Source organism: Geospiza fortis, unplaced genomic scaffold, assembly GCF_000277835.1.
Source record: "Geospiza fortis unplaced genomic scaffold, GeoFor_1.0 scaffold274, whole genome shotgun sequence".
In the NCBI taxonomy this organism is placed as follows: Eukaryota; Metazoa; Chordata; class Aves; order Passeriformes; family Thraupidae; genus Geospiza; species Geospiza fortis.
Window position 1 is genome coordinate 734,373 of NW_005054485.1, and position 23,324 is coordinate 757,696.

The 23,324-nt window shown below is 43.0% G+C and overlaps 1 protein-coding gene across 1 annotated transcript in view; it reads right to left on the bottom strand.

The window, feature by feature from the left end:
* Positions 1-2,991: 2,991 nt before the first annotated feature.
* TRABD2A (TraB domain containing 2A) overlaps positions 2,992-23,324 on the bottom strand; it is a 100,479-nt gene continuing 80,146 nt past the window's right edge. Inside the window, exons 5-7 of the mRNA XM_014310112.2 lie at positions 14,344-14,434; positions 7,166-7,417; positions 2,992-3,666 (exon numbers count right to left, since the gene is read on the bottom strand). Of these exons, the coding sequence (XP_014165587.1) occupies positions 3,486-3,666; positions 7,166-7,417; positions 14,344-14,434 (524 nt within the window). The 3' untranslated portion in view covers positions 2,992-3,485. The remainder of the gene's footprint in view (positions 3,667-7,165; positions 7,418-14,343; positions 14,435-23,324) is intronic.

Genomic DNA, 23,324 nt, shown 5'->3' on the forward strand with positions numbered 1-23,324 from the left:
CCAGACAATTTAGGCATCAGGCTTGAAAAAGCTTGAACAAATTTGAAGAGGCTCTTCTGCCAGCCCATGATCCTTTGGCAAAATACAGCTGCATCCTAGGCAATGTTTGGCGATTTCTATTGCAAAGACTCTGTATCTTCTTGTATCACTGTCAATATGAACAAACTTCACCAGAGTGACAGTGGTACCAAGTCACTTTCTAGAGAATAAGTTCCTTTGCCAAGTAGTACTTTGATTACTATATTCTAGTTCCATGGGTAGCAGGGCAGGCTAACAACACTGCAAAATCCCCAGTAGCACTGTGTGGCATTTAAGAAGCTGGCACTCGTGTTGAGGGAAAAGCAGTCTGTGTAAAAGCAGTCCTGTGTCACAGGAGCCCGGGTGTGGGATGTCTATGTAGTGATGAAGTTCCCCAGCATGGCTGGGGTGTTTGCGCAGCAGCAAGGTGCTTGGAAACATTAAGTCCCCAAGGCAGACAGAGGGCTGCTGTACTTGTGTTGCACATGTTTTTGCCTTCCATTCCAGGGCAGGAGACTGATATTCAAGATTGTTGTTGCTTATAGCATTACTTCTCCAGCACTTTTAATAGCCCTTGTCCATTTTATCCACTTAGGTGTGAGTTTATATCCTTGAAGCTGAACTGGCAAATAATTATCCAGTTTGCTGCAAAAGTCCAGCACAAAACTTCACGTGCTTTCCACTTGTAACTGAGGCCCAAACCCACTATTAGAAGGTGTCAGAGAACAGCCTTGCCTGCTACCAAGCTCAGGGATGGGCCAAGTGAGTTTATACCTACAACATTCCACTATGTTAAAATCAGACACCTGAAATCAGGCACCAAATAGCTAGGTGGAAAATCACAATAATATAATGTGTGACTACATGCAGCTGCATATCTGGTGCAATGTAACTTGGAAAGACCGTGTCTTATTTTATTCTACTTCTAATCTGAACATAATCCAAATCTGATTATTACCATTTCTTTAGAAAAGGCCACCTCCACATAGAGGATGCCTCCCTAACCAACTTTTCAGCAGCAGGTAAGAGGCCACCAGGAGGAACTCTGGCTCCAAACCCCCTCTAGCAGAGAGCTGAAAACATGTCTTAGCCAACATTTTAGTCTCAGAGCTACCTTAAAGCAAAAAGGCTCTGCTCCATTTTTTCTTGGGACTCCAGAAGCAGTTCCTCCACTAGGTGTCCATGTGTAGAAAGCTGGACCTCTGACCTCCTGCTGGTACTACCCAGCTGCTACTGGGGTGGGGGGAAGCAGAGGACAATCAGCAATGACTGGTCTGGAAGGAAAAGTAGGGACTGGAACCACTAGTTTGGTTCACAGATATCAAGTCAAGTCCATAACACCCTCAAAAACTGATTACTTTGCAGAAAGACTCCCAGGATGCAGCATCTGTAGGCACACTATCCATCACAGTTTAAGTACATTTCTATTTCTCTGACAGTCAGGCACTTGGAAACAGGCTACAAAATGAGTTACACCACCAGAACTGAGTTATCCACAGTGTTACTGCAGGTCTCTGTTGTTTCAAAGTATTTTAAAACCATCTTTTCTCATGCCAACCTAAGAAAAACGTTGATGGCTGTCTCACTCAACCCAGTTACCCCCACAGAAATGAAGCTCAGGAGCCACCCTGGAGGAGAAAACAAAGAGAAAAGGCAGCCTGAGGCTGTTTTACACAGCAGCCTTGTAGTGGAAAAAATAAATGAAAACTCTGATTCAACCACTTTCTCCCAGTGCTTGCAGTGCTCTTTCAACCTGTGCCACAAGAATGAGATGAACTCCTAAGGTCCCTTCCAAACCAAACCAAACCAAACCAAACCAAACCAAACCAAACCAAACCAAACCAAACCAAACAATTCTATGATCCCATGTGCCCAGTTTGTCAGGTCTGCAGTGCATTTTTTCAAGTAACCTACACTTCATACAATCTGCTCCTTTCAGGTCACATTCAGGTCAAGGAAAACAAGCTCCAGCCCTATCAGATGTATGACCAGTGAAAGACCAACCAGAGGGAGAGACAGGGGAGCCTGGCTGCTGTGAAAGCCAAGGAAGACAGAATGCATTCAGGCACTCAAAAGTCGTGCAGTATTATGTGTGAGAAGGAATTCACAATGAGATGGTGCTCTCTTCTACTCTAGCCCAGACACATTTAATTCCCCACAATGCTGCTGCTCACTGTGACACTTAGCCTCTCCTTTCTGTTTTCCTCAGCAAACAGAGGCTGTGTTCAGGCTCAGGCCTTCTGGAAATGGACTGAAATTTTGAGATCAAGAGATGAAAAGCCTGTTAGGAAAGCTGGAGCATTTGTTGTTCCTCCTCTGATGTTCTATAGAAAGCTATGAAAAAGATCTACTTTTTGCAGTCAATGGAAAAAGCAGTGAAGTATATGTAAAGGCACAGGGAAAGGAAACCTGAAGATTTTTTTCTTACTGGAGCAGATGATTACTATCTTTCCCAGTTACTAAGCTCCACACAGTGGCTCTAAGTTCACCCATGGGTGAAACTTCAGAGATCTTCCCAGGCAATGAAACCCTGCTAAGAGATGGGGGTGAAATATTGCTCACAAATTAAGTGTGATCATAAGAGAATGTCCTGTACAAATATAGAAAATTCATCACCACTTCCAAGCTTCTTTACATTCAACAGTCAACAACACATCTACTTCACACAGACAGCAAAGGACTTAAAATAATTTGGAAAGTAATGAACTTAGCAGAAAACTTGAAAGGATTTTCTAGAATTAAGTCTTGATTGTGCAAATCACCTCTTGAGAACCTGTTTTGGGAGACTCCAACATTATGATTTGTGAAGTTCCCACAGAATTGTTTTTTTCTTAAATGTACATTAGTTTGCACTTATGAGACTTGCCCAGCCACTAGAGGTTCAGGGGGACCCATGTTAAATAGCACTAAACAGACAGCAGACACATTCTGTTCACAAGTGTTCACTGTTTTATTCTACTGTAGGTGTTGCCATGAACCTTTATATGTAATCTGGAGCCCTAACAAGCAACAATTAAAAGCATTACCAGTAGAGACATAAAATACCAACTCTCTTTCCCAGCTGTGCTCATTTGACCAAAATATTCTGTTCTAATAGACAAGTCAGTGGTGTGTAAATCTTTTTACAAGGCACTGAAGGTGAAAATTATGTACTTTAGTTGGGCTCAAACAGCTAAACAACAGCTATGTTATAGCGGCATTATAATCTCCCCAAAGTACTATGGGATAACTTGAAATCATTCTTCTGCAAGAGAAGGATAAATAACACTTTCATTAAAATATCTTCTCCTCTATTGGGAAGGTCAAACCAGTTAACAGAGTTAATGATCTGGATTCAGGAAAAGGAGGCAGTTTAAGAACATCCCAAAGAACAGGTGTCCCACTCATAGCCTTCTATTTCTTTTTTGCATAAATTTCTTTTTTTGATTTTTAAGGCAAGAGTCTTGCAGCTTGGGTCCTCCTGTGTTTCAATGAAGCATTATCTTACACAAAGTCAAAGTCAGCAGTGGAAGGCAGAGGGAATGGGGAATCTGGTGAGCCCTGCTGGTGTCTGCGCGATCGTGGCTGGACCGCCCATGGCGCCAGGGCTGGGGCTCGACTGTGATGTAGCCATTGATGATGCGGATCCGCGGAGGAGGATCAGTAGCACTGCAAGGCAAGAGAAGAACATCAGTCCTGATCCAGCCCACAGCTGCCCAACAGCCACAGAGCAGGAGGTGGTCAGCCTCTGTGACCCCCTGTCAGTTTTCTAGGTCCATCCAAATGGTCTCTTGTACAAGTTACACACTGACCAAAAGTCTGTGCCTCCTAAATGGCAGAGTGCTGTTTTGTCCCTTCCTCACACATGTGGACCGCTCCCACACCAGCCCACAAGGATGAGGCGCTACCCAGCCAAACTGTGAAGTAGACTTGAGGGGGAACAGGGAACAGACTGAGGAGGATGTTGACAGCACCAAAATACTGGCCCTGTCTCAAGTCTGTCCAGCCTGCTCCTTGCTCCCATACAGTCAGTCAGGTGGGTAAGATGACATATTCCTAACCTCTGTCAGCTAAGCAGAAAATAGGTAAGAACAAAACAAGTGTTGTTGCAGAGGAGTGTCACTGCTGGGGCACTTGTTGAACACAGCTGGAGTGAGGCACCTGTTTTCTGAGCACATCTTCCTCAGCCACGCTCCATGCACCGCACTTCATAGGGGCCCACCTTGCTCCTATACTGTATGATCTCTTCCACAGGTCAGGAATTACAAAGATTTACATGACATACTTCAAGCAGAGAAGAATGGCTTCCAAAAACACATCCTAGATCACCACATTTCAGAGTATCTCCCAGTGGTAGTGAGTACTCTGATATTGTGATAAACAAGAACTGAATTAGAGCATACATAAGCTGAACTGCCATAGTGGTAATACATGATGGAGGAGAGAAATTTGTATGCTCCAGGTTGCTAAGGCCAACTGAACCTGATCTGGGGGAGATCACACACCACAGCAGGCCAGGGGTCAGACGGGTCAGACACTACACAGGTTATTGTTCTCTTTGGCAATGGACTGAAAACGATGCTTGACACCACAGCTGTGCGACTGACATACCCCCCAGGACTGCAGGGTGCTGTGTAGAATCTGAAGAAAAATCAGGACAAAACTAAAAGCAAGTCCGCCTGGCAAATACAAAACCAAGTAATTTCTTCTGCAGCCAATCCCCAGCTGCTGTGCACCATTCTTATTTCAGTCCACTAAGCAAAAATGCTTTGGGAAATTAAAGGCAATTACTATCCTTTTTAAAAACACTTTACTCTTCCTTACCCAAAGGGCTCCCCAGAAGATCTGAACAATGGCCAGAGAGAAGCCAGCTGGCAGAACATCAAGGAAATAAAGCCAGCAGCTGATGCATACAGGGGCACGAACCAAGGCCACTCTGACAAGCGCAGTACAACACTACTAAATCACTTGAGCTGCACCTTTCACATTTTCAGGCTCACGGGAGGAATCATAGAGTTATGTAGGCTGCAAAAGACCTTTAAGGTCATCAAGCCCATCTGTAAACCTGAAAGCTGTGAATGGCCCATTCGTAAGAAACCCGACAGCTTTACTGGTGCCTGCACACCCTGAGCAATGTTTAGAGCGAGGGCTGAGACTCCCAGTCAGACGTGCCCTGCACAGGGGCAAGCTGGAGCCCGGAGGCACTGGATTTCCCTGGGAAGGGATGCTCTGCGAGGTGGAGCTGTCAGCCCAGCCTGGCAGCAGCACGGGCACTGTGGCAGAGCCCAGCAGACAGCCGGGGCTTTACAGAAGCCCAGTGCACGGGTGGGCTCCTGCCTGAGGGACAGCTGCCTTCCCTCGGCACTATGGGCACAGCAATCTCCCAGGCATCCTTTGTCTTTCCCAGCATTGCCATGCAACATCTCCATCTCCAGATGTTTAAGCTCCTCTCTGCTGCTAAGGAGTTGCCTCTACAAAGCGTTTGTCACTTAGCACCAGGGTAAGCTTCTAGCACAAAGGACATCTTAAATAGTAGGGGAAGAAAGGAAACATAAAAAGAAGAAAAGAAAAGAAAAGCAGCATTTCCTGCTGTCATATTTATTCAGGAGTTTCCTAGGCTGCCATCATTTGCTTTGCTTTTGCCTCACTACTGCCTGGCAGTACTTCAAATCTAGTATGAATCCCTAATGTGCCTTCAATTTGGTCACAGTTCCCATCTTCCCTCTTCTTCTGAAGGCTTGATACTGCAAGGGCACAGGTGTCTTAGAGTCATTGCCCTCTGACTTCCTGAGCTTTGTGGGAGCAACTGCATGTGAAACACTGAACATGGCACTGTGGAGGCACAGTGGGAGATTAAGACAGACATTTGTTAGAATTTTGACTAAACAGACTATCAACAGAAACTCCAAAAATCCATTCACAATCAGTTAGTATAAACTACATTAACAGAAAGTAAATGGTACACTAAGAGACAAAATCAAGTGTGATCAGTATAGTATTTGTTATATTGGTGAATCTTGGACTGTGTGTAGGTCTGTCAGAGGACATGTTACATGAGCATTTGTCTCCCAAATAGCTAATATTAGGGCTGAATGAAGGAGCAAAGAAGGGAATGTGGTCTAAGAGATCTGACAATGGCTGAATACCTCAAAGAGAACTGCTGCTGCAGCCACTTGTGGCCAGCCTGAGCTGTGTATCACTCATAGCAGTGGTACAATTAGAATCCAGGGACATGATAGGAAAGGCATAGAAGAACTCTGCTGTACTGAGTAACATGGGGAGCAGGAAGAAGTATTCTTCAGAGGGGAAAAAGCTCAAATAATGCACAGGCTTCATTTCAAGAACTGTCAGACCTTTTCCATAACCCCCACCTGTCTGGTTGTTCATGGTATCACAAAAATTTAATACCTTCAAGCTGAGTATGGCAGAGATACAAACACACAAAGTATAAAAGAAAGCAGATTTGGGCATGTGTTATCTGACAGGAGGGAAATGTTAAGGTATACATTCAGTCGCAGGCCCTATTATAGGTAATGAGAGAAATTGGCTTTTTTTACTTTTTTCTGTGGGTTGCTGTAGTTCTGGTAAGTAAGTTTTCTGGATAAAAAGTAAGGGATATATGTGAACATCTGCCCCACAACACACTCATTTTTTATATAAACTCTGCCATCCATTAGGCTGTCATGCTTTTTCAGACTGAAATAATACAGAGACTGAAAATACTGCATGAATATTGCCCAAATACAAGTAGAACATATGTCAGGAATGATAGTTTCCTCATATGCATCAGCTTTTGTTTAATGGTCCAAGGCTTTGATCTGTACCATCTACCACTGGACCTAGCCTTCCATGAAAGAGAGGACTGCCATATGCTCACAATCCCTCAAACCCAAACGGAGAATGATCTAGACAAGACTTCCACTTGTTTTATGCCTAGTTTTCCACAAATCTAGCTATGCAAAGAAAAAAAAAAAGAAAGCTTTTTTTTGCCACTAAAAGCACAAGAAACCTCATGCAAATGCTTCAGAAAGAATCACAACAGTGGAGAAGGTCAGATCCTGTCCACAGGATATATTTACCCCTGCAGAAGTTTGAGGGTCTGTACTAAACCATCTAAGCTAAAGGCCAATTTGACAAGCCATCCTCCCCCTCCCCAGCCATTAGCTACCTTTCTTCAAAGCGAACCCAGAGGTCATTAAATTGTCGCAATTTTTGCTTCTTCTGCTGCTTTTTCTTCTTCTTTTTGTACTTCCTGTCTACTTTCATGAGCACATCAATGCTGTCAGGGAATAGCAGGTGAGGCAGGAACTCTTCCTCCTCCTCTTCCTCTTCCTTCTGGGGGTGCAGTGGGAGCTCATGGGACATGACGTAGGGACTGTGTGATGATGAAAAGGCTAACAAGGTTTTGGGAGATTTTCGGCTGGAAGAAAGAGAGAACATAGATAATATTTAAAAGGGCTTCGAGGCAAAATCCTGTATCAAGGCACATACATATAAAATAGATGTTTCTCCCTGGATGCTCATTTCTCTGCTGCATATTCCTACTCCCTCTTCCTTAAGCCAATATTGATTTTATCACCAAAATAGTGCTCTTTAGCAAAAAAAAAAAAAGGAAAAAAGGCAGTCTGTGTCAGAGGAAAGAATGCGGTCTGGATAAGGGTGGAGTAACTCTTGGTAATAAGCTTGCATATCTAGAAAGAGACAAAAACGGAATCACTTCTAAGTCAGAGCCAAACCACACTCCTCTAATCTGATGTGCTGCAGAACACAGACCAGATTATTCCTTTCAAAATCCCTGCCCAGGGCAAGTTACCTTAGGAGACAAAGGGAAGGGGCAAACAAAACAACTAAAGAACACCAGCTGATGAAAGCAGGTCTGGATCAGCACCTCTCACTGGTGGAGAAGGTAAGAAACAAGCTAGCCCACAGACTGTGACCACAGAAACATATCTTGAAAATTACCATCTTTGAAGGGAAAGACTTAGCATACCATTAACAGAAACCTGGCTGCATGCTGGACCCAGAGAAGGCTGAGGTTCTCAATGACCTCTATACTCAGTGTTCAGTGGCAAGCGTTCCAGCCAAGCTGCCCAAGTCAGAAAAGGCAAATGGGAGTATGAAGGCCCTAAGCACAATGTAGGAGAGAATCAGGTTTGAGACCATTTAAGAGCCTGAATGTGCACAAGTGAGTGGGGCTTGGTGAGATTCATCTGTGGGTTCTAAGGAAGCTGGCAGATAAGTTGCTTAGTTACTACTAAATCATTTCTGAATACTTGTGGCACTCAGGTAAAATTCCCATCACTTGGAAAAGGGGAAATAAAACCCTCATTTTTAAAAAGGAGAAAGTAAAAGTCTCACCACTTGTGTGAGGCAAGATCATGGATTCTCCTGAAGACTAAAAAAAAAAAAAAAAGGAAAACAAGGAGGTGATTGGTAACAGCCAACATGGCTTTACCAAGGGCAAACAATGCCTGTTAAATTCAATTATCTTCTCTGATGGGGCTGCAGCACTGATGGATGTGACAGAGCAACTGCCATTTTCTGCCTGGATATAGGCGAAGCATTTGACACTGTCCCACAAGATATCCTTCTCTCCAAACTAGATAGACACAGATTTGATGGATGGATTGCTTGGTGGATAAAGAACTGGCTGGAAGGCTGCATGCAAACAATTGTGGTCAACAGCTCCTTGTCTGCATGGAAACCGGTGATGAGGGGTCTCCCTCTGGGGTCAGTCCTGGCACCACCGCTGTTCAAGATCTTTGCCAGCGGCATGTACAGTGGGATCAAGGGCGCCCTCAGCAAGTCTGGCACCAACACCAAGCTCTATGGAGCAGTCAGCACACTGGCAGCCAGCAATGCCATCCAGAGGGGCCTGGACAGGCTGGAGAGGTGTTGACCTCCCATAGAGGTCAACAAGGCAAAGTGCAGGGTCCTGTCCCTGGGTTGTGGCAATCCCAGACACAGGTACAGGCTGAGTGGAGATTGACAGCAGCCCTGAGGAGAACAACTTGGGGGTGATGGTTGATGACAAAGTTAACATGACCCAGCCATGAGCACTCACAGCACAGGAAGGCAATGGGATTCTGGGCTGCATCCAGAGCAGTGTGGGCAGCAGGGCCAGGGAGGGGATTCTGCCCCTCTGCTCTGCTCTGGTGAGAGCCCACCTGGAACCCTGCATCCAGCTCTGGGGTCCTCAGCATAAGAAGGACATGGTGGAACTGCTGGATCAAGTCCAGAGGAGGCCACAATATTGATAAAAGGACTGGAGCACCTCCCCTGTGAAGATAGACTGAGCAAGCTGGTCTGTTCATCCTGGGAAAGAGAAGGGTGTGTAGAGACCTCATTGCAACGTCCCAGTATCTGAAGGGTCCTACTACGAAACTAGAGAGGGACTCTGTCAGGAGTTGTAGTGACAGGAGTAACAGACACAATCTGAAGAAAGGATGCATTTAGGCCAGGTATTGGGAAGAAATTCTTTACTGTGAGGGTGGTGAAACACTGGAGGAGGTTGCCCAGGGAGGTTGCAATGCCCCAACCCTGGCATTTTTCAAAGCCAGGTTGCATAAGACCTTGAGCAAGCTGGTCTAGTGGGAGGCGTCCCTGCCCATGGCAGGGGGATTAGGACTAGATGATCTTTGAAGTCCTTTCCAATCTCTTAACATTCTATGATTCTATGATTAAGGAATCCTTTGGGCCATCTAGTCTGCATCAAATGAAAGTAGATTAGTTTTGGCATCACCAAGTTCACTCTCTTCTCATTTTCTTCTTGATGAAGGCAGATAGTACAAAGCAGTGGATTCACAGCCTTTACAAAAGATCACATCCGAGGACATGTCTGACACATAAGAGACCAGAGCTCAGCACACAATTGGCTTCTAGGGTTGAACGCAAAAGGGTGTAATGCCGCTCTGCCACTCAGATAACGCACACCAAGGAGCATGAAATGGTGGTCTTAGTGGGTTTTAAGGACAAGTATGGAGGTCTACATGAAGGGGAGAAAACTAAGAAATTGCATCTCCCTCATAAACAGAGCTGAGCTTTGCACACATTTATAGCAAGTAATGAGGGAGTGGGAGTCAGACCTTAGCCTCCCAGCTGCCCAGATCCTGTATTAGGCTGGTAGCATTATTGGGAATTTCAAAGGAGCTCCAGTGAGATATATCACTGAGACTATGGGCATGTACAAACTGTCTTACAAGACAAATCTTGGAAACCCCAAGTTGAGATCCCAGAAAAAGCTCTCAGGACTTATGACTACTGAGCTTCCTGCAAAGATGATAAATTGAAAAAAACAACAATCAGCTTCCCAGTGATCACTGAAGCTGTTTGTTTTTACAGCAAGCAACATCTCACCTATACTCTAAGGCAGGCAGTCTGCAGTGTCTTATTCACTCAATGCTGGCCCACATTTCTCATTGTTTGGAACAATTTTCCCTCATTACTTGTTTCTGAATATTTTGGACAAAACCACAAACTCAAACCACTCTGTGTATACACAGAACCTAGAAGGAATATCTGACTGATCTTTATGGCTACTTCATAAAGAGAAGAAATGCAACAGTCTTCTGTAACAAAAGTGCAGACTGGCTTGGGCTGAAATTCAGGAAAGTAACAGAAAACCACAGACCACCAAGCAGAAACCTGCCTTTAATCAATAAAACTTCCCCAGAACTCTGTTCCTTTTTCAGCTTCCAATGACATGAAAAGGAGGCGGTCTGGAAGGAGGCATATTTCAGCATGGGTGCTGTTGTAAAGCTAACCCATCACTGTATGCACACTTATTTGATAGCAAATACAGGGTAGTTCCTGGAGAAGGGGAAATGAAGTTGTGGATTAGAACATTGAGAGAGTAGATGGCAAATAAAGATAATTTGTGTTATTTGCTGCAAGGAAAATCAGAGTGATCACATGCTGAAGTTTATATGAGAGAGTCTGCTGCAGAACGGACCCTGGTTATCAGTCTTGTTCAAAATCATTGCAGAGTCACACATTGTCACACTTTATTGCCTCTGGACTGTCATCACCCTGCAGCTCTCCTCCTCAGCAGCTTCACATCATCCACTCTTTAACTCCACCTTGCAGAGTGATGATCTCTCACTAGCTCTCTCCGGCAACCTGATTTAATCAGTTTCAAGGTCTTCTGCCCATGATTCCCTTTTCCACCATTTCTCTTCACCGTTTTGTTCCTTAACTAAGTCACAGATTGGCCAGGACCCCGCCCCTGTGGATTAGAGTGCCATGCTGCCTGCAGCCCTCCCTTCTGAGCCCATGGCCACACCATGCTGGAGCTCAGCACTGCTATAGGTAGAAGCTGACCTGCATCGTGCATGGCCAGACATTTACTCTGATAGATGCAGCCTCAGACACATCCATATACCAAACCTCCTTCACAAAGCTTCCTGCAGGCAATTCTTCTAGAGACCACTGGAAAAGGCACACAGATTCTAAAGCCCATCCTTCTTCCCCCCAGGCCAACTTCCCATCACAGCAGCTAAGAGAGAGTCAGCAAGCACCTTAATTATGGCTGTGGTTGTGTTGAATATTTTACAATATATAACTGCATTCTAAAATGAGGAACAAGAGTTAAAGACCAAAGTGAGTCAGAAGGAGCTTGACTGAACTTGTGGTACTATTTATAAACTGTCCTTTGCAATACTGCCTGCTTGGGGCACCTCTTTTGCCTTCCCTGCCTGGGAGAGACCAGGGAGAAGGAACCTTTCTGTCTCCAGCTAGGGGCATCCACCCCATTTGCTCTGCACACGGAAGGTACACCTCAGGCAGCCCTGCCTGCTACAGCAAAATGAGCATGACTATCCTACATCCTTATTGGTTCCTACACACAGATATCTACAACATATCTCACAAGGAACTTTTTGTTTAGCCAGAGCACAGGAAGCAGCATACTGTGCTGCTACAGTGAAGCGTCATGTTGGAGGGGAAGGAGATGAGTGCAGACTTCCTCCTCCTTGTATTTTAGGATCTCTCAACTAATATCCCTGCCGTGTCTGACACCAGAGCAGTCATTTAAACTCTCTGTCTCAGTTCAACCACTTGCCTTTTTACCCTGTTTCAGTCATGAACAGTGAAATAGTCCACAGGTACTGACTGGACTGCGTGCAGCACTACATAGGACAATAGCTGGATACAGCTCCACATTTACATCATCAGCACTGAGTTTACTGTCACAGGTTGCTCTGCTATTTGCTCCTAGAACAAGCCCAGGATAGCAATCAAGTGAAACCTTCCTTTCAAGCCCTAGGACTCTGACACACTCTTGCCACAGATCCTTTCCCTCGCCTTAAATATTCTTTTCCTTTGAAACCACATTTTTCTTAAAATGTATTTAATATTTTTAAATCTGTTTCCAAGTCATCCAGAGATGCTAAGAGTGAAGTGCAATCTTGTTACTTGGGTTTAATATCAAGTCTCCAAGGAAGATGTTCTGTCCAATAGTTCTAATAAGAGGTTTAAGATGCAACTGATGCCAAACTGAGGGCTTTCAAAGGCACAAGAGGCTGAAAAATGAACTCCCATGATGTGGTTATGGAACTGGGTGCCCAGCTACTCCAAGTAACTTTGATACTAGCCTTCCTGATAAGGGAAAATCTATCCCTCCTTTATTCAGTTGTCTGCCCTTACAGTTACATCTTTACAAAGCAGTATCAGATCTTGTTTATTCTCAAGTACCTATTAAGCTATCTTTCTTTAAGCTTTAAGAAGCTGCTGCAGCTGTTTTTAGGAATACCTAAGCTAAGAATGAAAAAACATGAAAATATCAGTGCAGGCTATTTCGAGTTTGGGGTTTTTTGTTTGTTTGTTTGTTAGTTTTTATCATTCTTATGAACACTGGTTTTCTAGCACAACTCCAGTGTCACAGAATCATTAAGTCATGTGTATAGGCACAGGTGCTTCTCTTTGTCAGACCACGTGCCCACTGGTAGAAACAGGGTTAGGGGCTGGTATTCTTATAATCATGGGCTAAGTCTTGGATCAGTTTTTTTCAGTGCATGTAGAGTTAATGATGTACGTCCATATCAAGAATCATTGCAGAAACATGACCTGCCAGAATTTCAGTATCATGTTTTTAGACAACAACAAAGGTAGTATAAAGAGAAAGATGAAGCAATCAAGAGTATGAGAAAAACAGCTGTTCCTAACTTGCGCCACACCTGTAGAGCCTTGGCACAGACCAAGACCCAACACTGTGCCCTCTGCACAAATCCTATCAAAAGGCAGTAGTCCTGCCTGAGAGTCCCACATCAGAATGTGAGGGAGAAGGGACAGAGATGTAAACAGGGACACTATGGTCAGCACAGAAGAAAAAAGGAAAACAGTACTGTAACTGGCACCAATTTCCAATTTTCTCCTTTGCGGTTTTTAGGAGTGAAGGGTGAGTATGTCTGACAGCTACATGTTTGGTAAGAGTCTGGAGAAGAGGAAAGCCAAGATTGCAGACCCTAAACTGGTGGCAAGAATTCCAGGAAGAGGTGAGTCAAAGCACAAGTAATTCTCAGTAGAGAGTGGAGGAGGAGATTATCTGGCATTCTCTAGTTACTGAAACCATGGAGGTGGATAAAAGCATCCAGTGAGAGATAAAGAGAAACAGGAAGGGTATATCCCAAAGGACAGCTGCAGGATGAACCAGAACAACAAGTACCTTAGCTTAAAAACGCAGAAGAAAACAGGGGACATGAGAGCAATCAGTCATAGAGACAGCTTGCAATGACTCTGGGCAATCAGATTCCAGACTGGGAGAGTGTAAACAGAAATAATAAAAAATAGCAGTATAAAAGAAGGGCATTATTAAAAGGCAGGGGAGTCAAACAGATAAAAGAGAGGAAAGAGAAACCTGGGAGCCTGTGTGATACAAGACAGCATCCAGATCTCATGAACCAAGCATGCATACTCTGTGACTGTTCATTTAAGAGCTAAAAACTTACGAGGGTAGAACTTTTATTAACAAGAACAACAAAAAACAAACAAACAAAAAAAAACCCCAAAAACTTCAACAAACAAAAAAAACCACCACAAAACCCCCCCAAACCCACAAAATAAACACCGCAAAACCAACAACAAAAACCAACAAACAAAAGAGCCCCAACCCCAACAACAAAACCCAAAAAACAAAAAAAAAAAATCCCAACCAAACAAAAAAGCCCCACCAAAACAAAACAAAATAAAATCCCCTTTCCAAACTAGCTCATGGAAGAGAAAAGCAAACTGCTGGGAAGGAGAGAAAAAGCCTAGCTCCCTCTTAGTTATAATTCCAGCTACCATTCCTACTTCCTAATTGTTTACAAACTCCCCCCAATGGCTGCTCAGCTAGGTAAAAGCATGCATTACTTGTTGATGGCTTGTCCAGCTGGAGTGTGTTCTACTTCGTACCCTTCTTTCCTCAAAACATCAATCACTGTGTTGTTGCCCATGAAGTGACCTGCAGTTAAAAGAAAAATGACATCAGAACTCATCAACCACATGTAAAGAGTGAGAATAACAAAGTCCTTCCTCATCACAGGAGGTGTGCCACACTCAAGGCAGGCAGGGCTTTATCATGCCCCATCACATGCACCAGAAACACAGGATCGCTAATGAGTGATTGCTGAACTTTCCCAAGGTCACTCCAATTACTACATTCTGCCTTTCTAAAATGCAGATGTGATTGCAATTACTCTGGTCCCACAGGTTGCTGCATAATGGGCTGCCCAGGGAGGTGGTGGAGTCACCATCCCTGCAACTGTTTAAGGAAAGACTGAATGTGTCACTTAGAGCCATGGTCTAGTTGGCATGGTGGTGGTTGGTTAAAGGTTGGACTTTATCATCTCGGACATCTTTTTAAACATAAATGACTCTGTGATTATCAGGCCATTGTGGATTACTTGAGGGAATAAGAGATGAAGTTTGGACACCCCTGTTCAAGACCAGCAGTGAGTCTACCACTGGTGGTGATGCAAAGAAGGTCAGAATCCGGCCAACACTCTCCACTCTGAAAGCTAATGACTTAGACCATCAAACTGACCTACTTCTTCATTATATGCCACTGGGGCCAGAAATTTGACCTCAGCCATGCTGATGAAAGGACTCAGTTTTAGAAGGACTTAGATTGGTCTGCCCTAATTTTGTGATTTATATCTCTACTCCATTCTCAGACAGCTGTCATGACTGGTAAGGTTGTATTTTGACATCACAGTCAATAAATGACTACTCAAATACTGCAGGAGCTTTCCTGACTGTATGCTCTGCTCACAGAATAGCTTCCACCATCACTCTAACCTGTCATCAGACCAGGCTGCTGAGAAGCAGAAGAAAGAGAGAACAAAGAGATAACAAAGGCCTTGCACAAGTCCTCATAGATCCAGCTTTCATAAAACATTTCTTCATTTAACAGCCTACGTAAATTAAAATTGGCCTTTGGCAAATTATTCACTGGAGTGATTCCTTGCTTCTGCAGATGTACACAGTACTAAAACTGATAAGTAACTCTAGAATAACTGTTTTCTGATAATACTGTCCATAAATACATGGCAATAGAACCAACAGAATTATTCTAATAGCCAGGGAAAGCATAAAATTATTAAGAGAATTCTAATAGAGCTGAGACTATCAGGAGACTAAACATAAGGGATTAATGATTTTCATTCCAAAAGGGGTTGAATGAACCAGAGTACTAAAATTCCAGTTTGTCATGCCACAACAGCAAACTGCTTATGATGTACCAGCCTAAGGCATGAGTTGGAATGTACCATTTGAGCACAAGATGAGCTTCCCCCAGAGCCTAAGAGCATAAACCAATCTAGCTCAAATGAAACCTTCTAACTGAACACTGCAATGCACACCCATTGGGTACCATATCTTCTCACACAGTAAATGGATTTTGCCCCACCTCTTCAGATTAAATTTTGTCTTCAGAAGGAGCAAAGCTTATGTACTATTATGTTGACCTAACCTAATACTGATGGTATCAGTTGCTTCAGGATGGCTCAGCTCCAGGTACAGCTAAGCAAGAATTCCATCATGTCAGGAAAAAAGACCAGGCGCAGCAGGGAACAGGAACGATTGCAATGAAATATTGTAATTAAGTAAAATTAGCTACTGTAAAACAAACACTAGGTATATAAGATGCCAGGCCCAGCTTCCATCTCTCACCTTCAACACAGAGGAGAGGTATGCGCAAAGGGAAGGGGAGAGGGATTCATTCCTCCTTCCCTACCTCCACACAGCAGATGAAGGGGTGCTTCCAAAGAGTGATGCATTGCTTTCAAATGACAGGCAGGTAGGACAACTTGGACTTGCAGAGAAGTGCCTCTCAACTGACAAGGATAGGGGCAGTGTATATTCCATGTTCAGATGAGGCATTCACCTCATGCAGGCAATGATGCATGAGGCAAATCTCATCTTCAAAAGTGAAAAGCAGTGCCAAGTCTCTGAACATATTTTCCTAATCCAAATCTTTCAGATGAAAGGGACAAGACATAAAGGTAAGCAATCTATGGGGCAATGTATGATCTTAAAATAATTTTCCTTGAGCCAGTTTAAGAGCTTACGGCTACATGGATTTCATGTGTGAGTGAGCTACTGAATAGCTGATCATGCCACACCATTAAACATACTACTCCTCCATTAATCTTCACTCATTCTTGCTCAGAGCAGTGATTTAGACTGGAATGTAGGAAATCACTGTAGCACATGGATGAATCCCATTTCAATCAGTCAACTCGCTTGAGTGATTTTCTGTAGCTGGGCTCTTTATTCTAAATTTAATTTAATGTGGTGATAAGAATATTATTTTTTATCACAGTTATCGGTACATACTTTCACAGAGTGCCTTTGCTCACTGTTGCCAAGGCAATGAGCTATGTCTGCATGTGAGAGAAAAATGATGGGCTAATATTGCGCAAAAGAGAACAGACCAATTGAATAAATAACGTGTGAAAGAGATGCATACAAATACAAGCAGGCACGAGATATTAGATTGTTCACAAGACATGATCAATCAGGAGCCACTCAGGCTAGGAACGTAAAGGGTTGGGTGATGCAGTATTCACTATCCAAGAGGTGGGCCATTCACTCTTCATAAGACAGAGCTTGTTTGTGGCCCAGAGGATTTACAGGTTCAACTGAGTGAGATGCAACTGAGTGAAATTTAAAAAGTGGCAGAAGGGTGAGGGTTTGAGGTACAGGACTCTATCAGGAGCCTCTCTAGAGTCAGAATTTTTGACTCATTACGGGGACCACCACAAAAAGCACTCAGTGGTGTATAAGAGATCAGACTGTCAAAAACAAGAGTGAGAAACACAAGAAGGAGTCACTCCTCAAGGTTTAAGATGAAGCAGCTATTGCTGCAAGGGAGACTTAGATAATAAGTCACGTGACAGGGTGCAGGCCTCTTTCACCTGTTTTCTATTTTAGCCTAACACACTTGAACGCTCCCCTAAAGAAAGGCCCTGGGCTCTGTCCTATCAGAAAGCTTGCTCTTTTCTTTCTGTACATAGCCCTGCATTATCCTCACACCACTAGGTGAAGAGATGCCTACAAGAGGTCAATTTACTCTGGCAGGGGGTGGGGAGTCATGAATCTTTATTCTTCTGTGTTCAAGCTCAAAGAGAAACTAAGAAGCTGTTGTGTGGACCAGCTCAGCCATGCACTCTACTGGAGAGTAAATAAGACCCAGGCCTTTAATCTCCACTGAAAGGAGATGGCATGCAGGGACCCCAACAGGCAATATGCTCAAAGAACAACGCAGTTGGGCCAATGTGCACTTGCAGACTTGACCAGGCATTGTGTGCTTCTGACCTTCCTCAACAGCCATACCCAATCCTGCAGAACATAGGCTCCTACTACTGCCCTGAAACCTGTGTCTCCTGCTTGCAGCTTTTACCGTCAGCGCTTGCAGAGCTGCTTCTGTAACCGTGCCAGTTTGGGTAAGTGTTATCTAGATGACTGGGTTTCAGCAGAGATTGTTGAACCCAAATTTGAGCCCTTGTGAGTCTGAAATATTTCTGTCTCCAGCAAAAGGAGTTAGGAGATATTGCAATACAAAGTTTCTGTTTCTGTTAATAAATTTTAATTTTTCACCGAAACCAAGTCTGTAAGACTAATGAAAATTATAGTCCTCTCTGAATTTCAATAAAATTGACTATTCCAAGCAGATAAATAAAGTTCTTTGACCTCTTAGAGTCATGTAAAAGGAACCCCTAAGTATACATAATTCTTTGTTTTCTTTAGTAGAAAGATGGCACTTCCCATCCACCCCAAAAGCATGTCAACACCTCACATTTACAAACATCCCAAGACAATGAATCACTGGACATACATGTAAAGACTGAACTGTTAGGAAACCGGATCTTGACTGCTGACTTCCAAGAGGTTGTGGGAACAACTAAAGCACAGAACTATAGCACTGCAATCACAAAACAGCACAAATTAGTCCAGCCACTGGGGACATCATGAAGCTGGATGTTTATTTGGACTATAAGCACTCAAATGGACTTTTGGGGCCAGAGACTCTATGCATCACTGAAACAAATATTTTCAAGAAAGTTTCAGAGTTATCGATCTTACAATTATTTAGAAACTTCCTGGAAAGGCTTATGGCAATCATCATCTGCATTCATTCTTCATAATTTTGCCTTTAACATAAACAGAGTTATACTTCATAAGTACACACTGGGATGCAGAACTTTGAGTAATTTTAACCCAGCTAGTACAATCATGGAAGAAAAAAGCTATACAAAGTATTTATTATGATCCAAAGCAAAAGAAAGAAAGCAGGTGATGTGATCAGTTAAATTACAAATCAGTTTCCTTCATACATATGCTTTCCACACACACTTTTCAAGAGGAAGAGACTGTTTTCAAGCATGAGTACAATACACCCAGGTGTACTGAGCTCACACTTCACTTCCCCCAGAATCAGGGGGAGGAAATTTTGCACAGTTACATTAGATAATCCAAGCAACATATGGAAAACAGAGATCAGTCATAAGTGGCTGGAATTCCAAATCTGCCATTTAAGTGTATCAAATGCAAAACATGTAATACTAAATCCAGTATTCTTGTTTCTCACAGTATTTCCAAGTGCAGAAAAGCCCAGGTACCAGAACAGAAACCAAAGGACAAAGAGCATGGTAGTCTTACAAATTTAATACTGCAGGGAGAAGAAAATGACAAAGATTGAAAGGGATGAGGTGGCACCAGTGGTGCTGTAAGTCAACTTGAAGAATCCCTAAATTCACATTAGGTGTAGGAGTATAAGGATGCTGCATTAAAACACTTCTGCAGGCTGCAGGCTTGCAGATCAAATCCCAAACAACCCTCTCATGCCCTCCTGTATTTTTCAGACTGCAGAAGTCCAAACAAAATCCTTCCTTTGATTACCTACAAGATGAAATATTAATGAAATACTACTCCATAAACTTCGAACAAAGGTTTTATCCTACTGAGACCATGATGAATGGTTGTCCACAAAAACATGATCTCGTGAAAATCTTTTATTAGTACAAAGCCTTAGTGGACCATACTTCACTACTCTTGAACGAAACAGGAAAATCTGGTAGGTACCATTGCAGAACAGTGGTGTTCTCTGTGCTCAAATAAGTACTTTCCCTAGACATGGAAAGGCTTAAAGCAAGTGCCTCAAACTTAAATACACTCAGGAGGAAAAAATATAATCTTCCATTTCTTCAAAAGTGACGTGGTTTGCTAATCAACTCACCTATGTAACTTCTCAAAGTAGTAGATGTTGTGCAAGTGGCCTTGCACAACATGGCAAAAATGATCTAATACCATGGAAAAGAAGTATGTGGAGCCACAATTTGCATGAGCCAAAATGAAGGCATTTTTCTTGTGAAAGATAAGAAGATATTAATCTACCTGTTTCTGTTGAAAATTAGGCCTCTTAAATGTAAGATGTGGGTATTTTTTATCTCAGGGATTCCCATTTTTACCCTTAGGCAAAGTCAAACACCCTGCCAATCTCCAAAAAATAGTTAGAAAAAGCTTTTTCACTGATTATGAGACTGAATTTATAGGTAAATTAACGGAGAAGAAAAGTTTACATGCCCATACTGCTTGTTTTGTAAAGAAAAATTAGTTAAGAGAAACAGTTTATATGCAGACAGTTTAGCTACCGGCCATCCATTTACTGAACATTTTCCTTAGGTTATGAGACAAGTAGACCCATAGGTCTATGAGGTTCTATGCTAGCAGCCAGCACTATGTTACCAGTAAGGGAAGGAATTACCAGTGTAATATCTGAGCTACACTTCTCACAGACACCTCTGCCGCTGGATCTGCTCCCATTACACACCACTCCTTCCTTTCCTGAAAAAAAGTTATCAAGGACTTGAAATTCCACTAGCTCAAAACACACATTGCATGATGAAAGTTTTCCCACTTTAGTTGCCCAGTAAAGGCAGTAATGGGCAAACCCAGCACTGATAAGACTGTCAGTACCTGAGCAAAACAGCACAGTATTTTGGTCAGGCTGATTTTGACAGCTGTACTAATATATTAGAACAGAGGTTACTGTCTCTAATGGAGAAATGCAAAGCTTTCTTCATTTCGGTGTCAGAGATGTCAGGAGTAGTGCCCTTCATGTGAACCCTGCGGCGCTGGATGTGGGTCCTGCCTCCACACAACATTATCTTTCCCCTTCAGGGGTTGTTGTTCTAATAAACCCTGTCATTATTATTCTGAGGACTCAAAGAGCCTCCTAAGGAAAACAGTCTCAAAGCTGCTGGGTTGTATCTGGCATTCTCAGATTACAGAGGTACAGGCACACCTTCAGGCACTCAGACTTTCCTCCCACCCAAGGAAGTTAAATGCTGCTGCATTCCAGAGACAGAAGCATGCAGGCAATCAGCAAGTCCTTTGAGCCCAGGGAGAAGAGAGGTGGCCCCACAGGACTCATTTAATCTGTTTTTTAAATCTATTTTATCACTACGTTGTCTTCCTGCCCCTCCCACCAGCTTTTTTTACCTCCTTCAGGTTCCACAAATATTCACCCTCTTACAGACTTTTCATGAACTTACTAATTAAACATTTCAAATCTTTTACATAAGACATAGGTAAATCTACATTCCCTGTGGAGCCCATATCTCCAATTCCAAATATACTGAAGGCAGCTTCAAATTTTCCATGGTGGATTCTGAATTCCCACCAAATTTCAAAGTGATATCTCATTTTCCTGAGCAATTTTTGTATTCCCACGGCAGGTTTTTGTTTGGTTTTGTTTTATGGGTATAAACACCCATACAAGCTGGACAGACACATCCTGGGCTTTACACCATTGACTGCTTTTTACACCCACTGCTGACAGATCCATTCTCCCATTTTTTTTACCCAGAGAGAAAAAATCTTGGTCTTCTTGCATAATTTCAAATCTAAAGATTCCAGATGTAACAAAAAATGTCAAGAAGTGAGACTCAACAGCTCAATATAGAAACAGCACCCCTAACACATCACTCAGATTCAGCACACTTGCTCAGGGAATTTTTGTTTTGGTTTGTTTTTTGTTGTTGTTGTTGTGGGTTTTTTGTGTGTGGTTTGTTGTTATTGGTGGTGGTGGTGGTGGTTTTTTGTTTTGTTTGGGTTTTTTGGTTTTTGTTTTTGGTTTTTTGGTTGTTTTTGTTTTCTTTTTATGACATAAGGATTGACAGAAAAGGGTTTACACATGCCTATGTGGCACCTAAGGCTGACACAAAACTGACCTCTCACATCATAAGGATTGCCTCAAAACCTGGAGAAGCTGAAGAAAGCCATTTGGTGGACTACGGCAGACTGGGATAACCATTGGTGGTAACATAGTCTGTCTGGGAAAAAAACCAGTCAGTCCCTGGAGATTTGACTCCATACAGTCTGACTAATGCCAAATAAACACATTTGTTATTTCCTTTAGTAATTAGAAGAAATGGTAGCTGAAGAAGTTCTCACCAATATCCATTTTTTCTTTGTGTTAATGGTGGCTTACCAACATCCAATATACTTTAAAGCCTCAGAATGATGTTTTTTTCAGGAGCAAGGAAAAATAGCTCTAAGAGAAAAAGGAATTTTCCAGTGTTCTCAAGATTAAGAGGACCAGCTTCTGAGGTTGTCAAATCAGCCAGCCTCTCTCACTGAAGCCAGTAATTTCTTCCACAGGGATATAAGGAATCTTAGATCCCTCTGTACTTCTTATTCATGAACTGACACTTTGGAGTTTCTCAACTGTTCAAAGAGGCAGGAGAGACTAGAGGGAATTTAAACTTGGCTCCTAGAAACCTGGCTTCAGCAGAGGTCTTGTCTGTCAAAATAAAGTCAAGATCTCAAGCCATTAAGTATGCTTCCTCCTGCATAATAAAAACCCCAACACGTTTTTTTTTTTTCTGTCTTATTCTTCAGCTCCTCCAAGATAAACCATAAGTAAGGTAAAGGAATAAAATGGAATAAAATGACCATGCTGAAGAAAAACCCATCTAGAATTGAATCTGATTAGAAGCATCAAGGGGAACATGGAATGTCTCTACTGGCACGTCAGCAGCAAACTGTAGACTAGATAAATATAATCTAAGCACTGAAGGGGGCAGAAGACCTGATGACAAAGAATGTGGAAAAGGCCAAGTACTAAATGTCTCTGTTACTTTATTTAGTGGTCAAACCTACCTTCAGGAATCTCAGGTGGAGAAGGATCAGGTTATGGGACATTCAAATAGAAGAGCCATGTTCAAGTCCCTATAGGATTCATCCAGAGAAACTGTGTTAGCTTGCTTAATGTCACTAGAAGCCACTCTCAATTACCTTCAAAAGGTCATGGCAAGTGGGGAAGGTCCCTGAGGACTCAAAGAAAGCAAGTGTAACTCTTGTCTTCAAGAAGCACAGGAAGAAGGATCTGGGGAATTAAAAGCTGCTCAGCAACACCTCTGTTCCTGGGGGAGGTGGTGGGGCAAATCAGCCTGCAAACTATTTCCAAATGTGTCAGCGATAAGCAAATGGTTGGGAGTGGTCAGTATGGATTTATGATGAGGGGAAACTCAGTTCATAAAGTTCAGCAAATCAAGTTCTGCACCTGTGCAGGAATAGCTTCAGGCACCACGACAGGCTGAACACCAGCTGGCTGAAGACTAGTTTGGCAGAAAAAGATGTGGTGTCTTGGCGGTCATCAAGCAGGCCTTAAGCCAGCAAGGTTTTCTTGTGGCAAAGGCAGCCAATGGCCCCCTGGGCTGTGTGAGGGAAAGTGCTGCCAGCAGATTGACGGGGATGATCCTTTCCTGCTCCTCAGCCCTGGTAACACATACCTGGGTCCATCCAGTGTCTAGCTGGATGCTTCCCAGTTCAAAAGAGATGAGGAC